Source organism: Anticarsia gemmatalis, chromosome 28 (genome assembly GCF_050436995.1).
Source record: "Anticarsia gemmatalis isolate Benzon Research Colony breed Stoneville strain chromosome 28, ilAntGemm2 primary, whole genome shotgun sequence".
Taxonomy (NCBI): Eukaryota; Metazoa; Arthropoda; class Insecta; order Lepidoptera; family Erebidae; genus Anticarsia; species Anticarsia gemmatalis.
Window position 1 is genome coordinate 6,004,721 of NC_134772.1, and position 21,461 is coordinate 6,026,181.

Sequence of the window (21,461 nt, forward strand, 5' to 3'; positions counted from 1 at the left end):
GTACATTTGAAATTACTTAACAAAATTGTTCTTGCGTACCACTAGCAACAGCTAGTTATAGTAAAAAAAGCAGACATCCCCACTGTTACTATATATAACCTATATTTAACTATTTTTCTCACCTTATCTTCGGTATCCATCTGCGTCTCAGTCGCCTGCACCTTATCCTTAGCCTTGGGCAGCACCGCCCTCATCCTGGCGCTGAGCTGGGCAATGCGCGACCGCTCCCGCCCGCCCACCGCGCTCTCTGTGTCGCTGCTAATGTAACACAGTAGTTATTGGTTGCTGGCAACCGGTTACTACGGCTAGTGTTTCGTTATGTGATGTGACGCGTTAGCCGTTCTTCAAGGCTTAGTAAATCTCCGATACTCAAGGAGTTTTGTATTCAAGTACAAGTTTGTGTAATAATAATAATATTGTCCTAGTTGGCGCAAGGTGCAAGACTTGGTTTATAGTGTCCAAGTGTGTACACAATACACAATATATCCGTTATGAGAGTAAGGAAATAGAGACCATACTCTAATAACCGACACGACCAGTGAGAGGTCAGGCGCAGGACCGACGGCTTTATTTGCTCTCCGAGGCACGGAGGTTTTTCGACCTCAACTTCCTAACTCCCGCCAGTTTCAAAGAAATTTTTGGCCCGACCCAGGATTCGAACCCGAGACCTCTGCGGCAGTATTAAAATTGTTGAGTATCGAAGACTTACGTAGCCTTGCGTACTAAGGTCCTTGGTGTGGGTCTACGGTATGATCACCTTTAGTTATATTTGTGTTTCGTGATATTATCGTCTAGCTACTGTGACTTGATGAATAATGTCATGAAATTACTAGTTAATATCAACGATTTCTATATCTGTGTCGATCGTAAGTAACACCGTAGTTAATGGTTGCTCGTAACCATTAACTGCATAATGCACATATGTAAGTTATGGTTACTGAATACTAAATACTACAAATTTTACACCAAAAATCAATAGTTACGAGGTATCTGATAAAAAAAATGAACCACTTAGTAGAGAGTCTTGTGTACTTTCTTAATAAAGTATGTGTATGAAACAGGTGACGTCAGCTGTATAAGTCTGCGGGTCACTGATGTTCTACATTCTGTATGTTGTATACCTGCAGCCGCGAACCTTGCGTACAACACTCTCTACTAAGTTGGACTATAGCTTTTCAGACTTAACTCCTAGTGATTTATGTAGTAAATGGTTAATTAAAGTATAATGTTAGTGATTGTGTTAGCATAATGATAAAAAGCTAAAAGTGGTGTAAGCAGTGAAGCAAGCCATGCAATACAAGTTGTTAAACATACTTTCTAGGAAGCGGGTTGCCAGACTCTAAAAGCACGACCCCGGCCGGCGTCCTTGCGGGAACAAAATAATTTTGTATATGGCAACAATTTTGAAAAAAAAAAACACCAAAATTACCCGCAACTGTACACAATTTAGGTACCAATTTTAAAATATACTGTAAATTCAATAAGTCTTGTTTTTTAGATAAATATGTACATCAGACCAAAATCTTTCCTTGCTACGGGACAGCCTTGCCCAGCAGTGGGACAGATTTATTTATTTATTTATAAGTACCTACATAATTTCGGACAACTGTCAAACTTTAGATACAATTTGACAGTTGTTATTTGTACTTTAGTTCAGGCACTAGAGGCACTGTTTAATCTACAACATCGCAACTCAATATCAGAATCGCAAATTCTTGATCGCCTTTTATGCCGATTTAGCAAGAAATCATGGCATATTATATAATTTAAAAGAAGACAGAACGAATTCTTTATTTTATAAACTTCAGTCACTACAAGAAAATGGGTACTTAAAAGCCTTTTAGAAATGCTTTATAATAACAAATCAAAATAGGTATCAATTTACATATAATATAGTTAAAACAAGCTATAACAGCCCGCAATAAAAAGCATCAAAAATAATAAAACAATCCCTTGTGCATAATTTACAGTTTGTGTGCGTTTTCAAATTAAGAACCTTATATCTTACTAATAAACGTGTTGTAAACTGTGATTAGTTATACAGTGTTTTGTCACTCATATACAGTTTCAAAAGTGATTGCCGAGTGGTATAAGTTGATACCTCCCACGTAAGTGGTCGCAGGCTCGAACCTGAGGCAACACACCAATGACTTTTCCAAGTAATGTGTGTATTAGAAATAATTATCACTTGTTCTAACGGTGAAGGAACACATCGTGATGCAACCTTACATACCTGAGAGTTCTTTAAAACAGTTCTTGAAGTTATAAGTCCCCAACTAAAGGATATTAATGCCTTAAATTTATTTATCTATTTACAGTTTCAGAATTGATTAAAAGTGACAAAACACTGTATAACTAATCAGAGCTAACACCACGTTTATAAGTAAGACAGATATTTACATAATTATTTGTTAATTGAAATAATACTTACGATTCGCCGGAGCTTCTTGGGTTGTCACGTCTTCTACCTATATAAAATAATAGATATTTTTAATACATATTTATAATAATGTATGAGGAGCTCGTGGCTTAGTAAACAACAGCCGCGCGGACCGATCTCAGAGGCTTAGTCACGCTTGCCGAGGTTGTTTTGTGGATGGGTGACCATCTTATATAAATCCAGTTCCTTCGTGTTTCGAAAGGCACGTTAAATTGTGGGTCTCTGCTGTCAGTTTCAAAGATCTTTGACAGACGTTAACAGTAGTCACAAGCTTGAAAATCTGACAACCAGTCTAACAGAGATGTATCGTGTTATAACTCAGGTGACTGAGTTGTGAAGGTCCGATAGGCAGTCGCTTCATGTAAAATACTGGTATTCAGCTGCATCCGGTGAGACTGGAAGCCGACTCCAACATAGTTGGAAGAAAGGCTAGACTAATGATCATGACAGCAGCTATAGTATAGGTTGGCTTTCATTGGTACATACGTCGTTGCTATATACTTTGAACTATAATCCCCTGTGTCAATTGCATCATGAATGTTCGTCAGTTTTATTTATATCATAATAATGATCCAAATTTTGGATCTTTGGTAGGCTTGCTTTTGTTTTTAATTTTAATTTATCATAATGTTTCAATAGATGGCGTTTACTACAGTTGATTAACAAAGATTAGCCGCGATTACACACACACTCGCATCGCACGTTCTTAGTATCGTACAGGATTACGAGCGGGAAAGCAGCGGGCTTTTCAAGAGCGATTTTCTTCGCGGGCGCGGACAGATGAGCGCGGCGCGTGCTCTTTCCTTTTCCCTTACACGCGCGCTCTTTCACACGCGATAGTTGTTTCATGAATACGCAATAGAGTGTGTGTCTAAAGGAGGTTAATATGTCTAAATCATCATGAACGATGCTTAGGTCCGCTTGTAAAGAATTGCAGGACGCGTCGAGGACTATTGCGCTTCGATCGCTCGATTGTTAGAACAGTCAACCGAGAGTCCTCTGCACTGTGTCTACATTCAGTTTGCTAACACCTACTGGTGTTCAAGTTGTTTGACGATACCTATAGCAGGTCCAAAGACAACTAAAAAATATAAGATTTGTGTATCTATTAGGTCGGGGAAAAAGTCTTTTCGCATTATAGTATGTATGAACTTGTAATAAAATCTCTTTGGCTTCAAGAATCACAAATGAGTACACGGTTCATTAGGTTTCTTTCAGTGAGCTCGTGAGGTACCCAAATATCGAGCTTTTTGGTGTAGAGAAAAGATTATATTACAAGTTCATACATACGATGCGAAAAGACTTTTTCTCCGACCTAATATTATGTAAAGGGGGATGCAAGGTTTTCTCCCGGAGGGGGGTAGAGGGGGGTTCGGGCGGTATTCTGTCAGAACTAGTTTTTGTGTTTTTTTTCTTTCGTGTATTTGGCTGTCGTATTATATACATATGTAAATGAAACATCATACGTTCTTATTTAATAAATACTTTATATTCAATATTTCGTCATAACTTTTATAGACATTGATAGTGTACTAAGCTATTTAATTTTATATAAAAATGATTACGATTTATAACATGACATAAAAATATTTTAAAATTTTATAAATTTTTCAGTGAGGGGGCGTAGCGCGATATTGTTTGTGTTTGGTTGTATTATTTTTTTGAATTTTAACTATATCTTAATGTCCCCGTTTCTTTTATATGGAGAGGAGACTTATGTCTATAAAAAATGGAGCGATTTTTCAGCAAAAAAGCTTTTTTTAAATATTTTTTTGAAAAAAAGTTGCTAACATACAAATCTAGTATCATAAAGGCGAAATATTACTATGCTTCTTGGTACCATTGAAAAATACGAAAATTTCACATTTAGTACTGTTATGTCATGTTATAAATATATTACAAAAATTTGTCGGACACATTGATTAAGCTTAAAACAAATTTGAGCTTATTTTGATTCGAATTTCACTACAACTTTTGAAAAAAGACACATTTTTGATATTATATTGACGTTTGACAACGCGAGTGGTATTTGAGCACAAAACACGTAAGAAATACATGATTTTGGTACCTATATTAATATAACGCTATCGCTCAAAAGATTTATATCCTTTGACATAGTCAAACCACTTAGTAGAGAGTGTTGTATGCAAGGTTCGCGGCTGGAGGTATACAACATACAGAATGTAGAACATCAGTGACCCGCAGACTTATACAGCTGACGTCACCTGTTTCATACACATACTTTATTTTGGAAATACACAGGTATTAATTATATTTTTTATAAATTGTTAGGTTCTCTACTAAGTTGTAAGACATAGAAATATGTATTTTTTCAAAAGTTGTAATGTTATTTTAAAGTTTTGGCAAAAAGTGCAAAATGGCAGTGTTTTTTTAATTCTAATTGACCTTATTACGGTACGGGGGGTTTAAAATATACTAAAAACTAAATCGGTACAAAAATAAATTCTTAATTATAATATTTTAATTACAAAATACTTAGAAATCACAATCGCGGTGACTTATATAACTAAATTATAGAAAAACATGTTTATTGTACACAAGATTACTGAAAAGTAATTTTAGTAAAATATTTTAAAAACAAAAAAAAATGTAAAAAAAATTTTTTTTTCGAAAATTGATAAAAAGTATATTTTGCAAAAAAATTTTTTTTTCGCTAGTTTCATTGCGTCAGTAAAACTAAAACTAAGCTTACTAAACAAACGTATAAGAACTTAGTAAAAATTATTTATTTTACTACATATTATATACAAAAATATTTTAAATGGTGGTTCGAACACATTTGTAAACTTAAAATTATAGTAGGGATCTTTCAAAAACACTAAGATCTAGAATAAATCAAGTTAGACTTTGCACACCTTCAAGCACTGTTATAAAGAACTCTCAGTCATGCAAGGTTGCATCACGATGTTTTCCTTCACCGTTGGAGCAAGTGATAATTATTTCTAATACACACATAACTTGGAAAAGTCATTGGTATGTTGCCTCGGGTCCGAACCTGCGACCACTTGCGTGGGAGGTACTAACTTATACCACTTGGCTATCACTGCTCTCAAACATTATATTTTGCTACATTTTGTGTGTTTTCAAAACAAAATTTGCGTAGGAATCGCATGCTTATAACCCTTTTATTAAAATATTTAATTGCTAAACGGATAAACGCGATAAAAATTTCAAAGTTTCGAAACCTTATATTGGTAATATTATTGTATCTAACTTGAAATATTATAAATCTCAGTTTCAAAAGACTTTATTACCAGCCTATAATTTTGACTTTAAATTAATAAGTAGTTTTGTTTTTAATATTGTTTATGTCAAATGTCAAACTAGGCTGACAATAATCTCCCTACTTTTTTTTAAAACTACACATTTTTTTTAAGTGTATACATTTTTAAACAATATATTGTGAAAACAATTACATAAAAAGCTACAATATTTTAGATTACAAAAAGTCTCAAATGTTTTTTTGTGCTAATTTTTGTATTTTATAAAATAATTGTGTTTAGCGTTAGGGTTCGTTGTTAGGCTAAAGTGAGATTCTTTCTTATGTGTATATAAAATTTGGATATAACGTTGTATTTGAGGGAAAAATACTTCACGAATTTTATGAAAAAATCACTGAAAAGTCAGTTTTCAAATGTTGAAATACGCTTTTAGTTAATAAATAAATCTATAATCGGGCAATTTCTTTGAAATGTTGTAAATTTTTGACAGAGTTTCATACCTCTGTCAAATCAGATGACATATAAGTCGACCTCAAATAATACATAAAAATAAATAGCTATGAAAAAATACTATCAAAGTTTTCGACTTTTAAATTGTAATAATTTTATTTTTTACTAAATTTGACATAGTTTTTTAGGTCAATTGCTAAATAAAGGTAAATTTAACGACTGTAAAGTAATTTTTCCCTCAATAACAACATAGAAATCTATTGGACATTAAGATATAAACACATGTAACTATGAAAATGTCTTCAAACTTTACACATTATTATTATTATTCTACTAGATTCATTATTTTTGATCGCATTCAGAAATACATATATTTAAAAATAAATGTTTTATCAACAAAACAGTAGGTACTTAGTAAAAATTATCTGTGTTAAGTTAAAAAAAACAAGTTTTAGCGGCTTGCGTAAGTTATTCATATAAAATGTATTTTAAGATGTTTATTTTTTATTAAAAATAATTAACTTATTTCTCACACTATTACTGACGTAACAGTAAATAAAATACACACCTGTATTTTTCTGTTAAAAAAACTATTATAAAATTATATACTGCAGCTAAAATTTGCAGTAAGTCAAAATAATTGCATATTTTTACTAAAAAAACTTAGTAAAATTAATTTTTCTGAATGCGTTCAAACATTGCAATAATAATATCTTCAAAAATTCCCTTACAATTTTAGAATTCATTGAAATCGCGTAAATATTTATTAAATACAATTTTATTATTAATAAGTAACAATGTCAAATATCTGGCACTAAATCGATACTAAGTCCAAAATGGCGGAACTGTTATATACGAAGTCGGTATTAAAATATTAAGTTCTTTTCACAATTTATAAATAAGTGTCAGATAACTTATCTGTTAAATAACGTGACAGTAATTATGAAAACAAGGTGACTATTTAATTTTTTTTGGTCCATCTAGTAGACTGTAAAAGAATATCATACACGTATTTTTTTATCAAAGAACAATATTATGTGACTTAGTTCAAAAGCCTTAAAGTTACGAAGTGGGGGCTAATGATGACGTCACGTTGTAGTACATTTTGTACTATAACGTGACGTCATGCGACTTTTCAACTCAATCTATCGCTGTAATTATTTGATTTTATGCAAAAAAAAACAAGTATATTTTTTTACTATTTACATGACGGACATAAAATTATAAATAGTCGTTATTCCTATTGTCAAAATTAGGTCTGATAAGCTATCTGTAAGATATTTAGAAGTTGTGAAATCGAGCTTTAGTATCGAGTATAATTATTAAGTAGTAAAGTTTCTGGTGAATTATAATTCTTTAGAATTCGAAACCGTGTTTAATAAAATAAAAGTGTTTTACAAAAAAGCTGGATATTAATCCAACATTTATATTTTCGTATGAAAAACAATATTTTTTAAACAATTGTCAATTTTTTTACCAAAAATGTTTGAACATTTAACAATCCCGAAATTGATTGAATTAATAGTGCAAACTCTTTCCATAAAGTGAAAAAATCAGCATTTTCATATTAAAAACACAAAAAAATTGCTCAAATTTCACAAAAAAACTTTACCTAACGAAAAACAAACCGACTCTAAAAGATATCTAAGCGAAATATTAAAACAGTTTTACCGACTTCGAAATACAACACTTTAGACTTCAGTATCGGGCTTTTTTTCCGGGTGTTTCGTGTCGCCATTGCTGATATAATCTCCATGGTCATGTGTGGGATTCTCTGAGCCCTTGATGTCATCGTGGGGGGGCAAGGGAGCCTCGGAGTCTGCTCCATCGGGGATATCGGTCCGGTGAGAACGTCCTGTCGTACAAACGATGAACGATCAAGAACTATAGTTTTATGATTAGTTTGTGCTAGGCCTTGGGTTTGTGTTAGGATGAATTTATTGGACAATGAAGGTTATATATAAACTACGATTTTAAATGTAAAAATATCCCTCATTATATTACTATTTTATTGTATGGTTAGTGGTGAACCTAGTGACAAAGTTGTTTAAGCCGCGGCCTTTGACATGGCTTAACGACTGTTATCTTAAATGACAACAACTTGGACCGACTTTCAACGTGTACTCTGAAACACGGTGATGCTTAGTTTAAATAATGCGATCACCTGTCTATGGAATAACCTCGCTAATGGTTGCTTAACCCACAGATTGTGTCCAAACGGTGAGCACAAGTCTACACAAATATGCATAAATTCATAAACTTTAATAAGTATTTGAAATCGTCATAGCATTTTTAATCTTCGATCGTTTCGGAAAAGCTGTTGCTCGTGAGAAGAAACTGCAAGAAACTCACGGCTTGCTTCATTTTTTCGCTCATTTTTTATGCAATTAATCTTGATAATAGTTTAATGATAGTGAATATTAATATTTATGATATATTTTAAAACAAAATGTATGTTAGTTCCTGATTTTGGCTGTTCTAAGCCGAAAGTTAAAAGCCGAATCTGAGGAATTACTGATTTTGATATTAAATAAAATTTAAGTCAAACAAAACATAATTATTACTTATTTTTCTGATATTAATAGGTATTGTTTGACCGAAAATTTGGAGACCTTTGTTCAGTATTTAAACAGTATAATTACCTCGACAAAAAAATCGTTATCAATGAATAATGAAGATAATTTTTCTAAAATTACATTGTCCAATATGAAAGGTTAGTAACAAAAAATCATTAAAACCAATTCCAATGAACCCTTAAAAACCCCACTCAGAAAAAAACACATTCTAGAAATTTCCAAAAATTTCATTAACCCAAGGCCCAAAGATTTAACTACAAAACGTGAATTTTAGCTAGTGTCTGTGTTCTTAATAAAAAAAAACCACCACCAATAATATATTATTTATTAAAGTGACGATAAAATATAATACTTAAATTTTATATAAAAATTTTGAAAAAATATTTCAAAAAGAACATGCAAAAATCATGGTAAAACATGCTTTTTTAGAGAAAAACATTCACATGCGAAAAAAATCCATGCATTAATTTCGAAAAAATATTTTTTTAGTTCTTGATCGCTCAATACAGCTGTACTTTAACTTAATTTAATACTTAAATAAATAACAAAGCGAAAAAACACTTTTAAAAATTGCACTTTTTACTAAAATTTTCGTAAAAATAATACTACGACAGCCAAAAATTTTTTGAAAAGTGAGGCAATTTTTTTTCAAAAACGCGATTGTGCCCGCCTCTGTTAGTGTGATCGTGATATTTACTACATTTTTTTTACTATTTTTTCCACTTTACCTATCGACCAACCGCCCGTGAGCCTGCCGACATTATTATAAATTATTATAATAATATAACACTATTATTTTTAGGTAAAGGAAATACGCATGCCTAATTTAAAAGCGATTTAGAAGCATGTTCGAAAAATCATGATGCAATTTTTTTTTACGTGAAATATCAATAAATTAACTAAATATTTTTCTACTTTTTTAAACTTTGTTCATATCTGCTTCAACGCTAGTCCCATTGGTCTATAACTACATATTTCCATGAATCCAAAAATTTTATTCTTCAAGAAATTTTCAATAAAAACGAAAATTTCGAACTCGGGATTCGAACCCATAGCATGTGCCAACCAGTACCAAAGCGTGCTGTCCTTACAATATTTTATTGATATTTCACAAATTTCCAAATAAAAAATATCAGAGAAGAAAATTTCATTTCAAAAATATTCGAAACATTTCAATATCAAGGAATTACATCAATACCATACACAATTAATTTAAATAAAAATAAATAACTGTCAAAATTTTGGAGCTTAAAAAAATCATGCTGAATTTTTACATTTACATGCAAAAAAGACGTTTAAAATGTATTAACTAATATTACACTGTCATTAATACGATCATGCATTTTAAAACAAGCGACCAATGGCAAGTCACTTGTGACGAAACATAAATATTTGTAAGCATAAGCAATGAGATTATGAGTTTTTTCATAACTCATAGAGAAAAGAAAGACTGAGAGATATTAGTTTTTTCGAATATACTTTTATTAATGTCTATCAAAAGAAATGCTGGGAGAAGATATCCTTTAGAAACTAAAGTAGGGTTAAGCCTCGAGTCCACCACGCTAGAGAGTGCGGGCTATGGACTGTTCTATACTTGACATTTTTTTTAAATATGGTCGAATTTTGGCCACTGGAGGTCAAGTACTCGCCCAGTGTCCAGTTTGGTTCAGGCTTGTAAAATAAGCATGATCGTATTTATCTCCATATAATATTAGTTAATAATCATGCAACGCGACATTATAAATCAAAAACAAAGAAAAAATATGCTCCAAAAAATTTACAATTTATTTGTAAAAAATATATTTCAAAATGTCAGACTTACCGGCGAAGCACCATCTATCAGTGGCATACGCTAGGACTACTAGGAAAATAGCTATTAGGACCACTAGCACTCCTATTACGATGCCCACTATGGCGCCCGTGTCCAATTCCACTCCTAGAAAAAAAAATAAATGTCAAAAAATTTGTAAAATATTTCTTTTTTAAAAACAAATGAAGAAGAATTTTTAGAAAATACACAAAATATGACTTTCTTTTTAAATATATACTTAAAATGTTATTTGAAAGAGTTGATAATAATATGATAAAATTAGTATTATATAAAAGTATGCACAAAATGTTGTCTATACTAAATAAATATCTAAGAAAAGACAGTCATTAATCTATAACTTTATAAATTACACAAAACTTTCATTCAAAAAATCAAAAACTATCAAATTTATAATGTTTATTTCAAAAACTGCATTCGTTTAGCAAAAATGTATCTTTTAATTTACAGCATGCTTTAAATCAAAATATAGATATTATCTTTATAAAGAATAATAAAAGCTGAGTTTTTTATCCATGCTCTATAAAAGAATAATGAATAAATTCTAAAAAAACACGAGCCTGAAATGTCAAATTATTTTTACTTGTATGGACGTTATTGCCAATCTTTGGGAAGAAAAGTTATTTGCTAAAAACTAATCAAGTAATTAAAGTACAAATTCACAAGAAAAATCCAAAATCTATTTTTTATATCACTGCAATACAATCCATAAAACGCATGCTTTCAAATATCCTAAAACAAAAAAAAACAGCCGTTCAAAATCATATTTTACATCAAAGTACTCAAAATTTAAACAGGTCATTCCCGAGCGTTCATTCAATTCATTCCTGAACGAATGTTCTTACCGTATACATCGATCAGTAAGAACGGAAGACTGGCTTTCCGAGCTGCAGAATATTAAAATTGTGTCAATTTTTTAAAGAAAATGTCAAAATAACAACTGTAGCTCGATTCTCTACCACTTCTTATCGTATGGTTAGTGGTCAACCTAATGTCACATTTGTTCAAGCCGTCCATGTCCGTCAAAGTTTTTTCTGAGATTTTCTGTTCTTCTTCTTCTTATCGTATGGTTAGTGGTCAACCTAGTGTCTTAATTTGTTCAAGCCGCCCGAAGGCCTTTGACATGGCTTAACGACTGTTACCTTAGTAGATAACAGCCGGGACCGACTTTTTACGTGCCCTCCGAAGCACGGAGACGCCCAGCTCAAATACCACTATGCGGCACCCATCTATGGAATGACCGCGCCAACTGTTGCTTAACCCACAGATCGTTTACCGACCGGTGAGCACAACTGGCTATGGGCGCCTCGTAGATTTTCTGTTAAGAATTTCTTAGAAATTGCCCAGAGTTAGGAAGTTGAGGTCGAAGACCTCCGTGCTTCGGAGAGCACGTAAACCGTCGGTCCTGCGTCTGACCTCTAACCGGTCGTGTCGGTTATCCGTCACACCAAACTATAAGAGTAACGGAATAAAGAGTGAACCTGTGTATTGTGCACACACTTGGACACTATAAACAAAGTCCTGCATCGTTGGCCAGTTCCAATGAAACTGGCCGCCGTAGCCGGTTCGCCAGGGACATTATTATTATTATCAGGCACTTATCATGCACTTACCGGCCGGTTCATCCATAGTACTGATTCGTACAGCGAACTCGTCTCTACCGAGGTCGTTGCTCACTCGGAGGTAGTAGGTCCTCTCTACATCCTCTTTAGCGATAGTGGATAGGATGAGAGTTATGTTGTAGAAACCGTTGCCCTGAGGAGAAAAAATAGATTATAAAATTAAATTTAGTTTCTAATATAACTATTTTGTCATGTTCTTATTTCTTTTATTTAAAAAGACAGCTCCCGTTCTAAGAATTGCTCTTGTATTTCGGGGTCTTTTACAAACATACAAACAACGGACACAAAGTACAACCAGACACGAAATAAGTGTTCAAGTTGTTTGTCGTCACCAATATTTGCGGCTCAACTACGGCACTAAAATCGCCTTTAACATTCATAAATCGAGTAATCCTCACTCATTTTTAACTTACAATAAATAGCGATTAAACCCAAAAAATAATGAATTTCATTAACTTACAAGCAGCAGTGGCTCCAGGGCCGTAAAAGCTCCATTATCAGCAATATGTGGTGCCACCACGCGGGTGTCTCCGACGGTCCACTCAGCCACCGGTGGGGGGTTGGCTCGTACTGTCACGTTCAGTCTACCTTCAGCTCCGAGTTTCAGGCCGAAGATTGTGATGGTGCCGGCCGAGTCTAGGCGTTTGGGAGGATCTGTGGGAGGGAGAGCAAGTTAATTAAAATCTATATATTAAAACGTGAAGCAAAAACTTTGGCCCGCATTTGACAAAAAACGTGCAGACGCAGAAGTATGAAATTAGGCACACTTACTGTTTATGTGTAGGAGGATAGCATAGGTAGGATATTTTTTAATAATAATACTTAATTATAAAGTTCATGAAATCAATAAATAAATCATTACCCGCACTACTACGCAATTTACATTTCTCTATATACATAGAGCACTGACGTAGACATAGAGTCGTCTTATATGTTTACTGAGGTCTTACTGGATAACATAAACTTTGACATTAAAGAACTTATAATTTAAATTAATTGTAGATAATAGTAGATGTATGAAATTCACAACTTTTTTTTAAATCTAAAAAGACATCTCCCGCACTAAGAATTGCTCTTGTGTCGCGGGGACTTTTGCAAACATATAAACAACGGACACAAAGTACAACCAGACCGAAACAATTATTTGTGGATCACACAAATAATCCGTGTGGTAACCGAACCTACGATCCCGGTGCAATGGAAGCGACGTGGTGAGATAAACCACTGCGTCACGGGGGCAGGTATTTTAATTATTTCCATCCCGGCAATCAAATTCAACACTTTAAGATCTGAACTGTATAAAAATGGCTGACAAACTACTTACATCTTACAACCAGTTGTCTCTTAGCTTCCATATAATTCTCGAGCGCCTCGTGTTCAGCGCGGCAGACCAGCATCTTATTGTCATCGTCCATGCTGAGGGTACGGGAGACGTTCTGTGATATCGTCACCAAGTCACTGCCAGGGTCAGAAGTCAGGACCGACTGGTGCAGACCCGCGAGGAGTTCCTCCGTACCTGGTAGAAAAAATAGGAATTCATTATGAGATTCTTCTAAAAATCTAAATCAAATCATTTAGATTTTTCGGAGTACTTTTAACGGTAGTTTATCTATTCAATAGCGTTTTTTTTATATGAGTTTAGACACTGTTGAATAGATAAACTACCGCTAAATGTACCTCAGAAACCGGGGGTTATTCATTCAGGTCAAATGCTGACACTTATGATAGTCAATGATATAGAGAGTGAATTTACCGTCAGTTCGGAAGGTAGGGCCAATGAGAAGAGTTTGAAAAACATCTGGCCACGGATATTCCGCTACGGAGGCCAGTTTCATTGAATCCAGCCAACTTTGGATGACTTTGTTTATAGTGGCCAAGTGTGTGCACAATTAACAAGTACACTCTCTATTACATTAATCTCATAGTCCGGTGTGACGGCTTAACCGACAAGACCAGTGGGAGGTCAGGCGGGGCACGGAGGTCGACGACCTCATCTTCCTAACTCAGGGCAATTTTTTTAACAGAAAGCTTATAAAACAGCCTGGCCCGAGATTAAGGTCCAAGACTTCTTCCGCGGCAGTAGCATATACTCCCGACTGTGCCACAGTGGCAGTCAATATTGTGGGACAGTAATGGTCTACTTACCCAAGAACCAGGTGATCTTGGCTGCAGGTCTTCCGTTGGGCACCACGCACTGTGCCGTGAAGCCGTCACCCTCGGAGAAAGCTGGCTGAGGGGGCGAGTTCAGGTGAGGGGGTGATGGCGCTCCTGAGGAAAGAAAACAATTTATACGTTAGATACCTAAATGAAGATTTGACAAAAGTCGAGCTGTGTAACGCTTTTTGGGTAGTTCTTTAAGATCTCCCAACACATACTTTGTCAGTATTAGGGAATCAAGACTCTTGTGTAACAGATTTGCGATAATAATGGGTTATATTAATGTTGACGACCTTCTAACAACAATATAACAGGTTACTAATCCCAGAACATGTTTACTAGCTCCAGAAAACTAAATGTTGAGTTTTCACCAGCCTTAAAACCACTAAGACGGCAGATTCAATTTAACAATCTTGCAACAGTCGTTTGTCAAATTACTCAATTTTTTTTTGAAAAAATGCAATTTTCCAGAGTTCCTCCGATTTTTTCAGGATCCCACTACTTACCAAAACTCGGCCCCATGACTGTGGGACAGACTACGATGAATACTCTTTCAAACTTTTTTTATTTTGTCATTTGAATTAATTCTGCATAAAGAAAATATATTAGTTTCGCGTTTTTCGTTCCAAATATAGAACCTCCTTCATTTTTTAAGTCGGTTAAAACTAAAGCCAGCTTTAAAGGGTCTTTCGGCAAAGAATCCTAGTAAATAATGGTGTACTCACTTGCGACAAGCAGTCTCATAGTGCCGGAGATCTCGATGCTGCCGCTCTGAGGGGGCAGCACGCAAGAGATGTTACCGTTCCATTCTTCTTTGATGTTCTTTATCAGAGCACCGCATTCGCCTTGCTGCAATAACAAAATAATACGCCAAATTAAACTTTAGTCAAAAGAAAGTCGCCTTAATGAGAGATATTATTATGATCTGAAAAACTGCAGGGTAATTTTCATTTGATATTTATATATAGGGAGCCTATTCCCATATACTATAACCCGAGAATTCAACCCAAGACCTTGGTGTCAACAGTCATACTACGCGGACGAAGTCGCGGGACGCCGCTAGCTTGTCGTGACTTCGTCCTCGAAGACTTTAGTAATTTTAATTTTTTTTATTGGTCCATTGCTGCTCCATTTTTATTAGTCATCGCGTGATGTGACTTTTTTTTCAATCCGAACCGGTTGTTCTTGATATTAGCGCGTTTTTTCATACTTTTATTTTAAGTTATTTACCTTAAGCCCTTGTCCCGTGTATATGACGTCTCCCTCTCGATTTTCAGGTATCAGTCTGTACGATGTTGATCCTACTGTCATCCTGAAACATTAACAAAATATACATTAGTATTTATATTAGCTATGTATTATACAACTATTTCATTATACCCGAAAGTGTAGATATATACCTACCCACGTTTCGCCATTAACAAGTTAGTCCCATATACTTAATAGAGGGTGGTTCTGCTATATACCGGGCACGTTACAGTCCTTGAAAGTAATCTAAGATTATTAAGAAAAGCCCCATAGAAAATTGCTTGACCCGGGATTCGAATCCGAGACCTTGTGATCAGTAGTCGTATACATTACCAACCAGACCACAGAGGCACTTAATCTTCTCATCTTTGCTTGACTCGAGAATCGAACAGCGGGCTTATTACGTATCTCAGTTGACAACTAGTGTACGTCAAATTGATGGTCACTATTCAGTACATTGCTGCTTTGACATTTCGTGTCAATCACTGAAATCTAAGGGAGAAAATAATGTATAGAATAGTGGCTTTCAAATAGGTGTCAACCGAGATACGTGATAACTTCCCAGGAGAGCTTATGATCAGTAGTCGTATACTACCGGCTGTATTCTATGATCAAACAAGTCTATAAGTAAAAACATCCCCTAAATTTTTGAGATAATTTTGAACAACTCACCTGCATGAATCAATGGGGTATGGAACTTTGCACAACACCGTGAGTTCGTCTCCGATCCTTCGTACTGCCTCCCGAGGAGTTATATCCACATTTTGTCCTGCAAACAAACAAACAAACATAGAATTAGTCATCAACTTAGTGTTAAAGATATTGACGACTTTAAACTCTCGCTAATTGTACACTTAATATCATAATGCGGGTCCTACAATCCTAACCTTTAATTTTCAATCGCGTTTAAGACCAGGCATTTATAATATAAGTGTCAAAGTAGTTGGTACGTTTGTGGTGAACTGTTGTTATGTTAAACAACAAGCGTGACTTGTATCACGGAGACGCTCAGCTCAAACACTGCACCTACATCTATGTAATGTACAAGTTACTTAACTCACTGATCGTTTACCGATCAGTGAGCGATACTGACTATGAGTGCCTTAATCAACGGTCGGTTTCAATACCCTATCTATCCACTGTTTATGTTGCTTTCTATGCCTACTCATAGATAGCAAAACCTAACAAATTCAGTGAAATACATTTTGACGAAATAAAATAAGTAAGATAGTAATCTAACTGTCTTTGACAGAACATTGAACATAGACTAAAGTTTTACGTGTGACTAGTGGTAGTAGTAACTTAGTAGAGAGTGTTGTACGCAAGGTTCGCGGCTGGAGGTATACAACATACAGAATGTAGAACATCAGTGACCCGCACACTTATACAGCTGACGGTCACCTGTTTCATACACATACTTTATTCTAGAAATACACAGAATTGTTGCTTATAATCTACATAAATCGTGCATACCGAGGCTCTCTACCAAGTTGTTGAACTATAGTCTTCGTATCCAGTTCAATCGGGTCGTAAGCGGATAAAACCGGCTAGATCCGCTCCAATCCGGATTGTTAGGTGCTGATACAAATGGTATACGGTGTTGCTTTTAGAGTGCTCTTACATTATCTCTTGTATATGGTTTAGAATTCTTATATTTCTATAAACTATCCCTCTTATTCATAAAAATATATGAAGTTATGAAAGGCTTATAAAATGTTTTGTTTCTTTCACTCCTTGGCGAAATGAAAAGAGAAAACATATTGTAGTAGTATTTTAACTAAAATAGTTTATAGTGTATTTTTGAATAAGAGGGTAAATTTTTTATTCTTTCAACTGCACGTTTGGCGCAGTGGTTAACGTGGTCACCACGCCGCAATAACCGTAGCGCCGCGTGTTCTAATTCCACCCGGGACAAATATTTGTGTGATGAGCACGAGTATCTGTTCTGAGCCTGGTTGTTAATTTATCTATGTAAGTATGTATTAATAAGTATATAAGTATGTTTATCAGTTATTTGGTTATAAGCTCTGCCTAGTTTGGAATCAAATGACCGTGTGTGAGTTGTCCAATAATATTTATTTATTTTATTTATTTATATAATGATTAGAAAGATTTCTTTTTTTCAGATTTCAATAACACTAAATTCAATGCTATAACTTTAGATTTCAAATCGACACGTATTTTACAAACAAATTGTCTGCTAGCAAGGAAACAATAAGAACAGTAGCGATACAACCACTGATTTGTAGTCTTCTTCTTCTTATCGTATGGTTAGTGGTCAACCTAGTGTCAAAGTTGTTCAAGCCGCCCGAAGGCCTTTGACATGGCTTAACGACTGTTATCTTAGTAGACAACAGCCGGGACCGACTTTTTACGTGCCCTCCGAAGCACGGAGACGCCCAGTTCAAATACCACTATGCGGCCACCCATCTATAGAGTGACCGCGCCAAGGGTTGCTTAACCCACAGATCGTTTACCGACCGGTGAGCGCAACTGGCTATGGGCGCCTCAACTGGCTATGGGCTTGTAGTGATATTCTCTACGACGCGTCGCGTCGCCATTTTGAATACTGAGGTGCTCAAAATTTTATATAATACTAAAAATTAAATAAAAAAAACTTTGTCCAGCGGACAAAATTGTGAATCTAAACCATTCTCAGATCCCCTTGAACACACACAAAAAAATTCATCAAAATCGGTCCAGTCGTTTAAGAGAAGTTCAGTGACATACACACTTACAGAAGAATTATATATATAAAGACTAGAGCCCGCGGTTTCGTCCGCGTGGAAACCCTTCCCGTGTAAATCCCGATCCCTCGGGAACTCCGGAATAAAAAGTAGCCTATGTGTTATTCTGGGTCTCCAGCTACCTATATACCAAATTTCGTCGTAATCACTTCAGTAGTCTTTGCGTGAAAGAGTAACAAACATCCATACATACTCACAAACGTTCGCATTTATAATATTATTAGGATATACATTCATTTATATTTATAATGATACAGTTTATTTGATGAATGATATTGTTTATTATTTATTTATTAGTATTTTTTTCAATGAATATGTGGGTATTTTTGTTGGTGATGGGTATACAAGTAAGTTTGTAAACAATGGTTTTTTTTTCTGTTTCTGCTGCTCCCGTAAATGGCGTCATTTAGGGTGGTCACTGAAAACCAGCGCTGTGTTGTGGTTTGTTACAACCAGCATAATGCTGAGTGACCTCCCTGTTGGCACACAGAACGCTGTTTATTTAATATAAATATTATTGTGTTTTGATATGGTTTCTGTGTGTTCAATAAATACTATTTTCTTTCTTTCTTTCTTTCTTTCTTTCATTTATCCAAAAAAACTATTGCAATCAAACTCACGAACAATTTTAATAAAACATTTCTCGCAACATTAATAAACTCGCGTAGTGTGAAACAAAAAGACAAGCGTTATGTATTTCACACTATGTACATACCTATGCACCGCGCTGCCTCTATAGAGCCTGCGGGTACAGGATATTGTATACTGGCTCCCAAACTTTTGGCAAGAGCTCTTTTCGTTACTGCGAACCTAGTACTCTATCATAGAAAGGTTTAATTGCGAAACTTAAAATCTTTCTTTCTTTCTTTCTCGTGTGGTTAGTGGTCAATCTAGTGTCAAAGTTGTTCAAACTTAAAATACGATACTAATATTATAACCTGAAGAGTTTGTTTGTTTGAACGCGTTAATCTCAGGAACTGGTTCGAATTGAAAAAATCTGTGTTTGATAGACCATTTATCGAGGAAGGCTTTTGGCTATATAACCTCACGCTAGGGCCATTAGAAATGGAGTAGCAACGAAAAACGAAAAATGTTTCAGAAACGGCGAAAACTATGACCCATTCTTTCTTATGTGAGGCAAGCGAAGTTGCGCGGGTCAGCTAGAACATAATATCACGCCTTAAAAATTTTCAGACGTTAAATAGCGGCTGTAATTTTCTAAGATCGTTACCAGTAGTCAGAAGCTTGAATGATAACCAGTCTTACTTAGTATCGTGTTATGAGCCAGGTAACTGTGTTGTGGAGGTGCGATAGGCAGATCAGAATTTACCGCCAGTTCGGAAGGTAGGGCCAATGAGAGGAGCTGCCAACAAACTCTTGGCCACTCTTTTTAATCGCCAAATGGTTTTAACAATATTTCTGTTAAGTATAAATCATTGATGATGATCACCTATCTATCTAAAGTTTTGTTGTGCAATTAGCACGTCATTTTAAAGAGTATAAACTGAAATAAGTTTTTAGTAAAGTTAAAGAACTCTTTAACTATTTGATTTCCGTATTTTCAAAGAATTTTCAAAACACACCAGCGATGGAACAGAGAATCATCAGTAAGGGCCTAAAAAACCTTATTTCAACCGCGAACCCCATCAAATTTCCATCGCAAGTCAATTTCGGGACATTTAAAACGCCATAGTGTTGCCATAAGTATAAATTCTCAATTCCCAACGGTTTGATGCCCTCATTAGAGCGAATGGGAAACAATTTCCACCCTTATTGGGAATTAAGGGTAGTTTATGAACAACACGGGGTGTTAATTATGAAAGCCTTACCTTATGTAATTAGTGGGGAATGCTAGTTTTCCTTGACGTTTTGGGAAAGACGTAGGATTTTTTTTTAGATTTTTCTGAGGTGACTGACTGACATACCTCCAGTTTCTGAGGTACATTTAGATTGCGTACATTTAGCGGTAGTTTATTTATTCAATAGCGTTTTTTTATATGAGTTTAAGTGCTATTGAATAGATAAACTACCGCTAAATGTACGCAGAAACCGGGCCTTTGTGATCTATCAACGCACAGCCCAAAGTGTTGGACGGATCGGGCTGATATTTGGCATACGGGTAGATGTTATGACGTAAGCATAAGAAAGGATTTTGATCATTTCTATCACCAAGGGGATGAAATAGGGGATGAAAGTTTGTATGAACATTCTGTCCTTAGTCTCAAACCACGCGGACGAAATCGCGGACAAGAGCTAAAGTAATAAGTAAAGAGCTTCTTTTATTTAAAAATGTATTCGTAATGCCCGGTTTCTGAGGCACATTTAGCGGTAGTTTATGTATTCAAACCGTTATGTTTACATGAGTTTAAACGCTATTGAATATATAAACTACCGCTGAATGTACCTCAGAAACCGCGGGTTACTAATAATACTATAATAAAGTGCATAAACACGGATAAGTTATTCTATATTTTGTCACTTTCAATCAAGTTTGAAATTATTTACGATACGAAACTTATTTTACCCGGTTTCTGCGGTACATTTAGCGGTAGTTTATCTATTCAAACTGTTATCTTTATATGAGTTTAAACGCTATTGAGTAGATTCTGAGATACATTTAGCGGTAGTTTATCTATTCAATAGCGTTTAAACTCATATAAACGTGACAGTTTGAATAGATAAACTACCGCTAAATGTACCTCAGAAACCGGGAGTTAGTATACTAAGATACACTTTGAGCATCACAGCAAGCAACAAACAGACTGTATCGCCCGCGGTTGTTATAAAATTCGTTCATACTACACTTTGTTTGTCGTTTGCTTTAACATCACGACTTGTGGTGGTGAGCAGAGATTGTCATATAGTTTGTGAAGTTTTTAGTTCTAATATTTGGCTGTTACTGCCTCACTGCTGGGCAAAAAATATCATTTTGGGATTATAAAGAGGGACAGGTTTAGAGTCCACCACTGAACTGTGTCAAACAACTTACAGGCTTGCAAGGTTTCATCACGATGTTTTCCTTCGCCGTTATAAAAAGTAAACATTATTTGTAATGCACATTTTGTAAAGACATTGATATCTAGGTAAGTACTGAAAACTCGTGAAAACTTGCTTGTGCATTATTTATGCATTTCTGGAGTGCGATAAAAAA

General features: G+C 34.9%; 1 protein-coding gene across 4 annotated transcripts in view; it reads right to left on the bottom strand.

Moving 5' to 3' along the window:
• Fas3 (fasciclin 3) overlaps positions 1–21,461 on the bottom strand; it is a 171,196-nt gene that overhangs the window by 5,776 nt on the left and 143,959 nt on the right. The window contains exons 3-13 of one of the 4 annotated variants that reach the window (XM_076132469.1): positions 16,236–16,332; positions 15,546–15,627; positions 15,041–15,164; positions 14,304–14,426; positions 13,483–13,674; positions 12,619–12,812; positions 12,150–12,291; positions 10,531–10,644; positions 2,432–2,468; positions 1,315–1,365; positions 123–258 (exon numbers count right to left, since the gene is read on the bottom strand). In XM_076132469.1, coding sequence (XP_075988584.1) covers positions 123–258; positions 1,315–1,365; positions 2,432–2,468; positions 10,531–10,644; positions 12,150–12,291; positions 12,619–12,812; positions 13,483–13,674; positions 14,304–14,426; positions 15,041–15,164; positions 15,546–15,627; positions 16,236–16,332 — 1,292 coding nt within the window. Of the gene's footprint in view, positions 1–122; positions 259–1,314; positions 1,366–2,431; positions 2,469–3,913; positions 7,988–10,530; positions 10,645–12,149; positions 12,292–12,618; positions 12,813–13,482; positions 13,675–14,303; positions 14,427–15,040; positions 15,165–15,545; positions 15,628–16,235; positions 16,333–21,461 lie in introns of those variants that run through there. The other 3 variants (XM_076132472.1, XM_076132470.1, XM_076132473.1) reach the window with 3 other exon arrangements.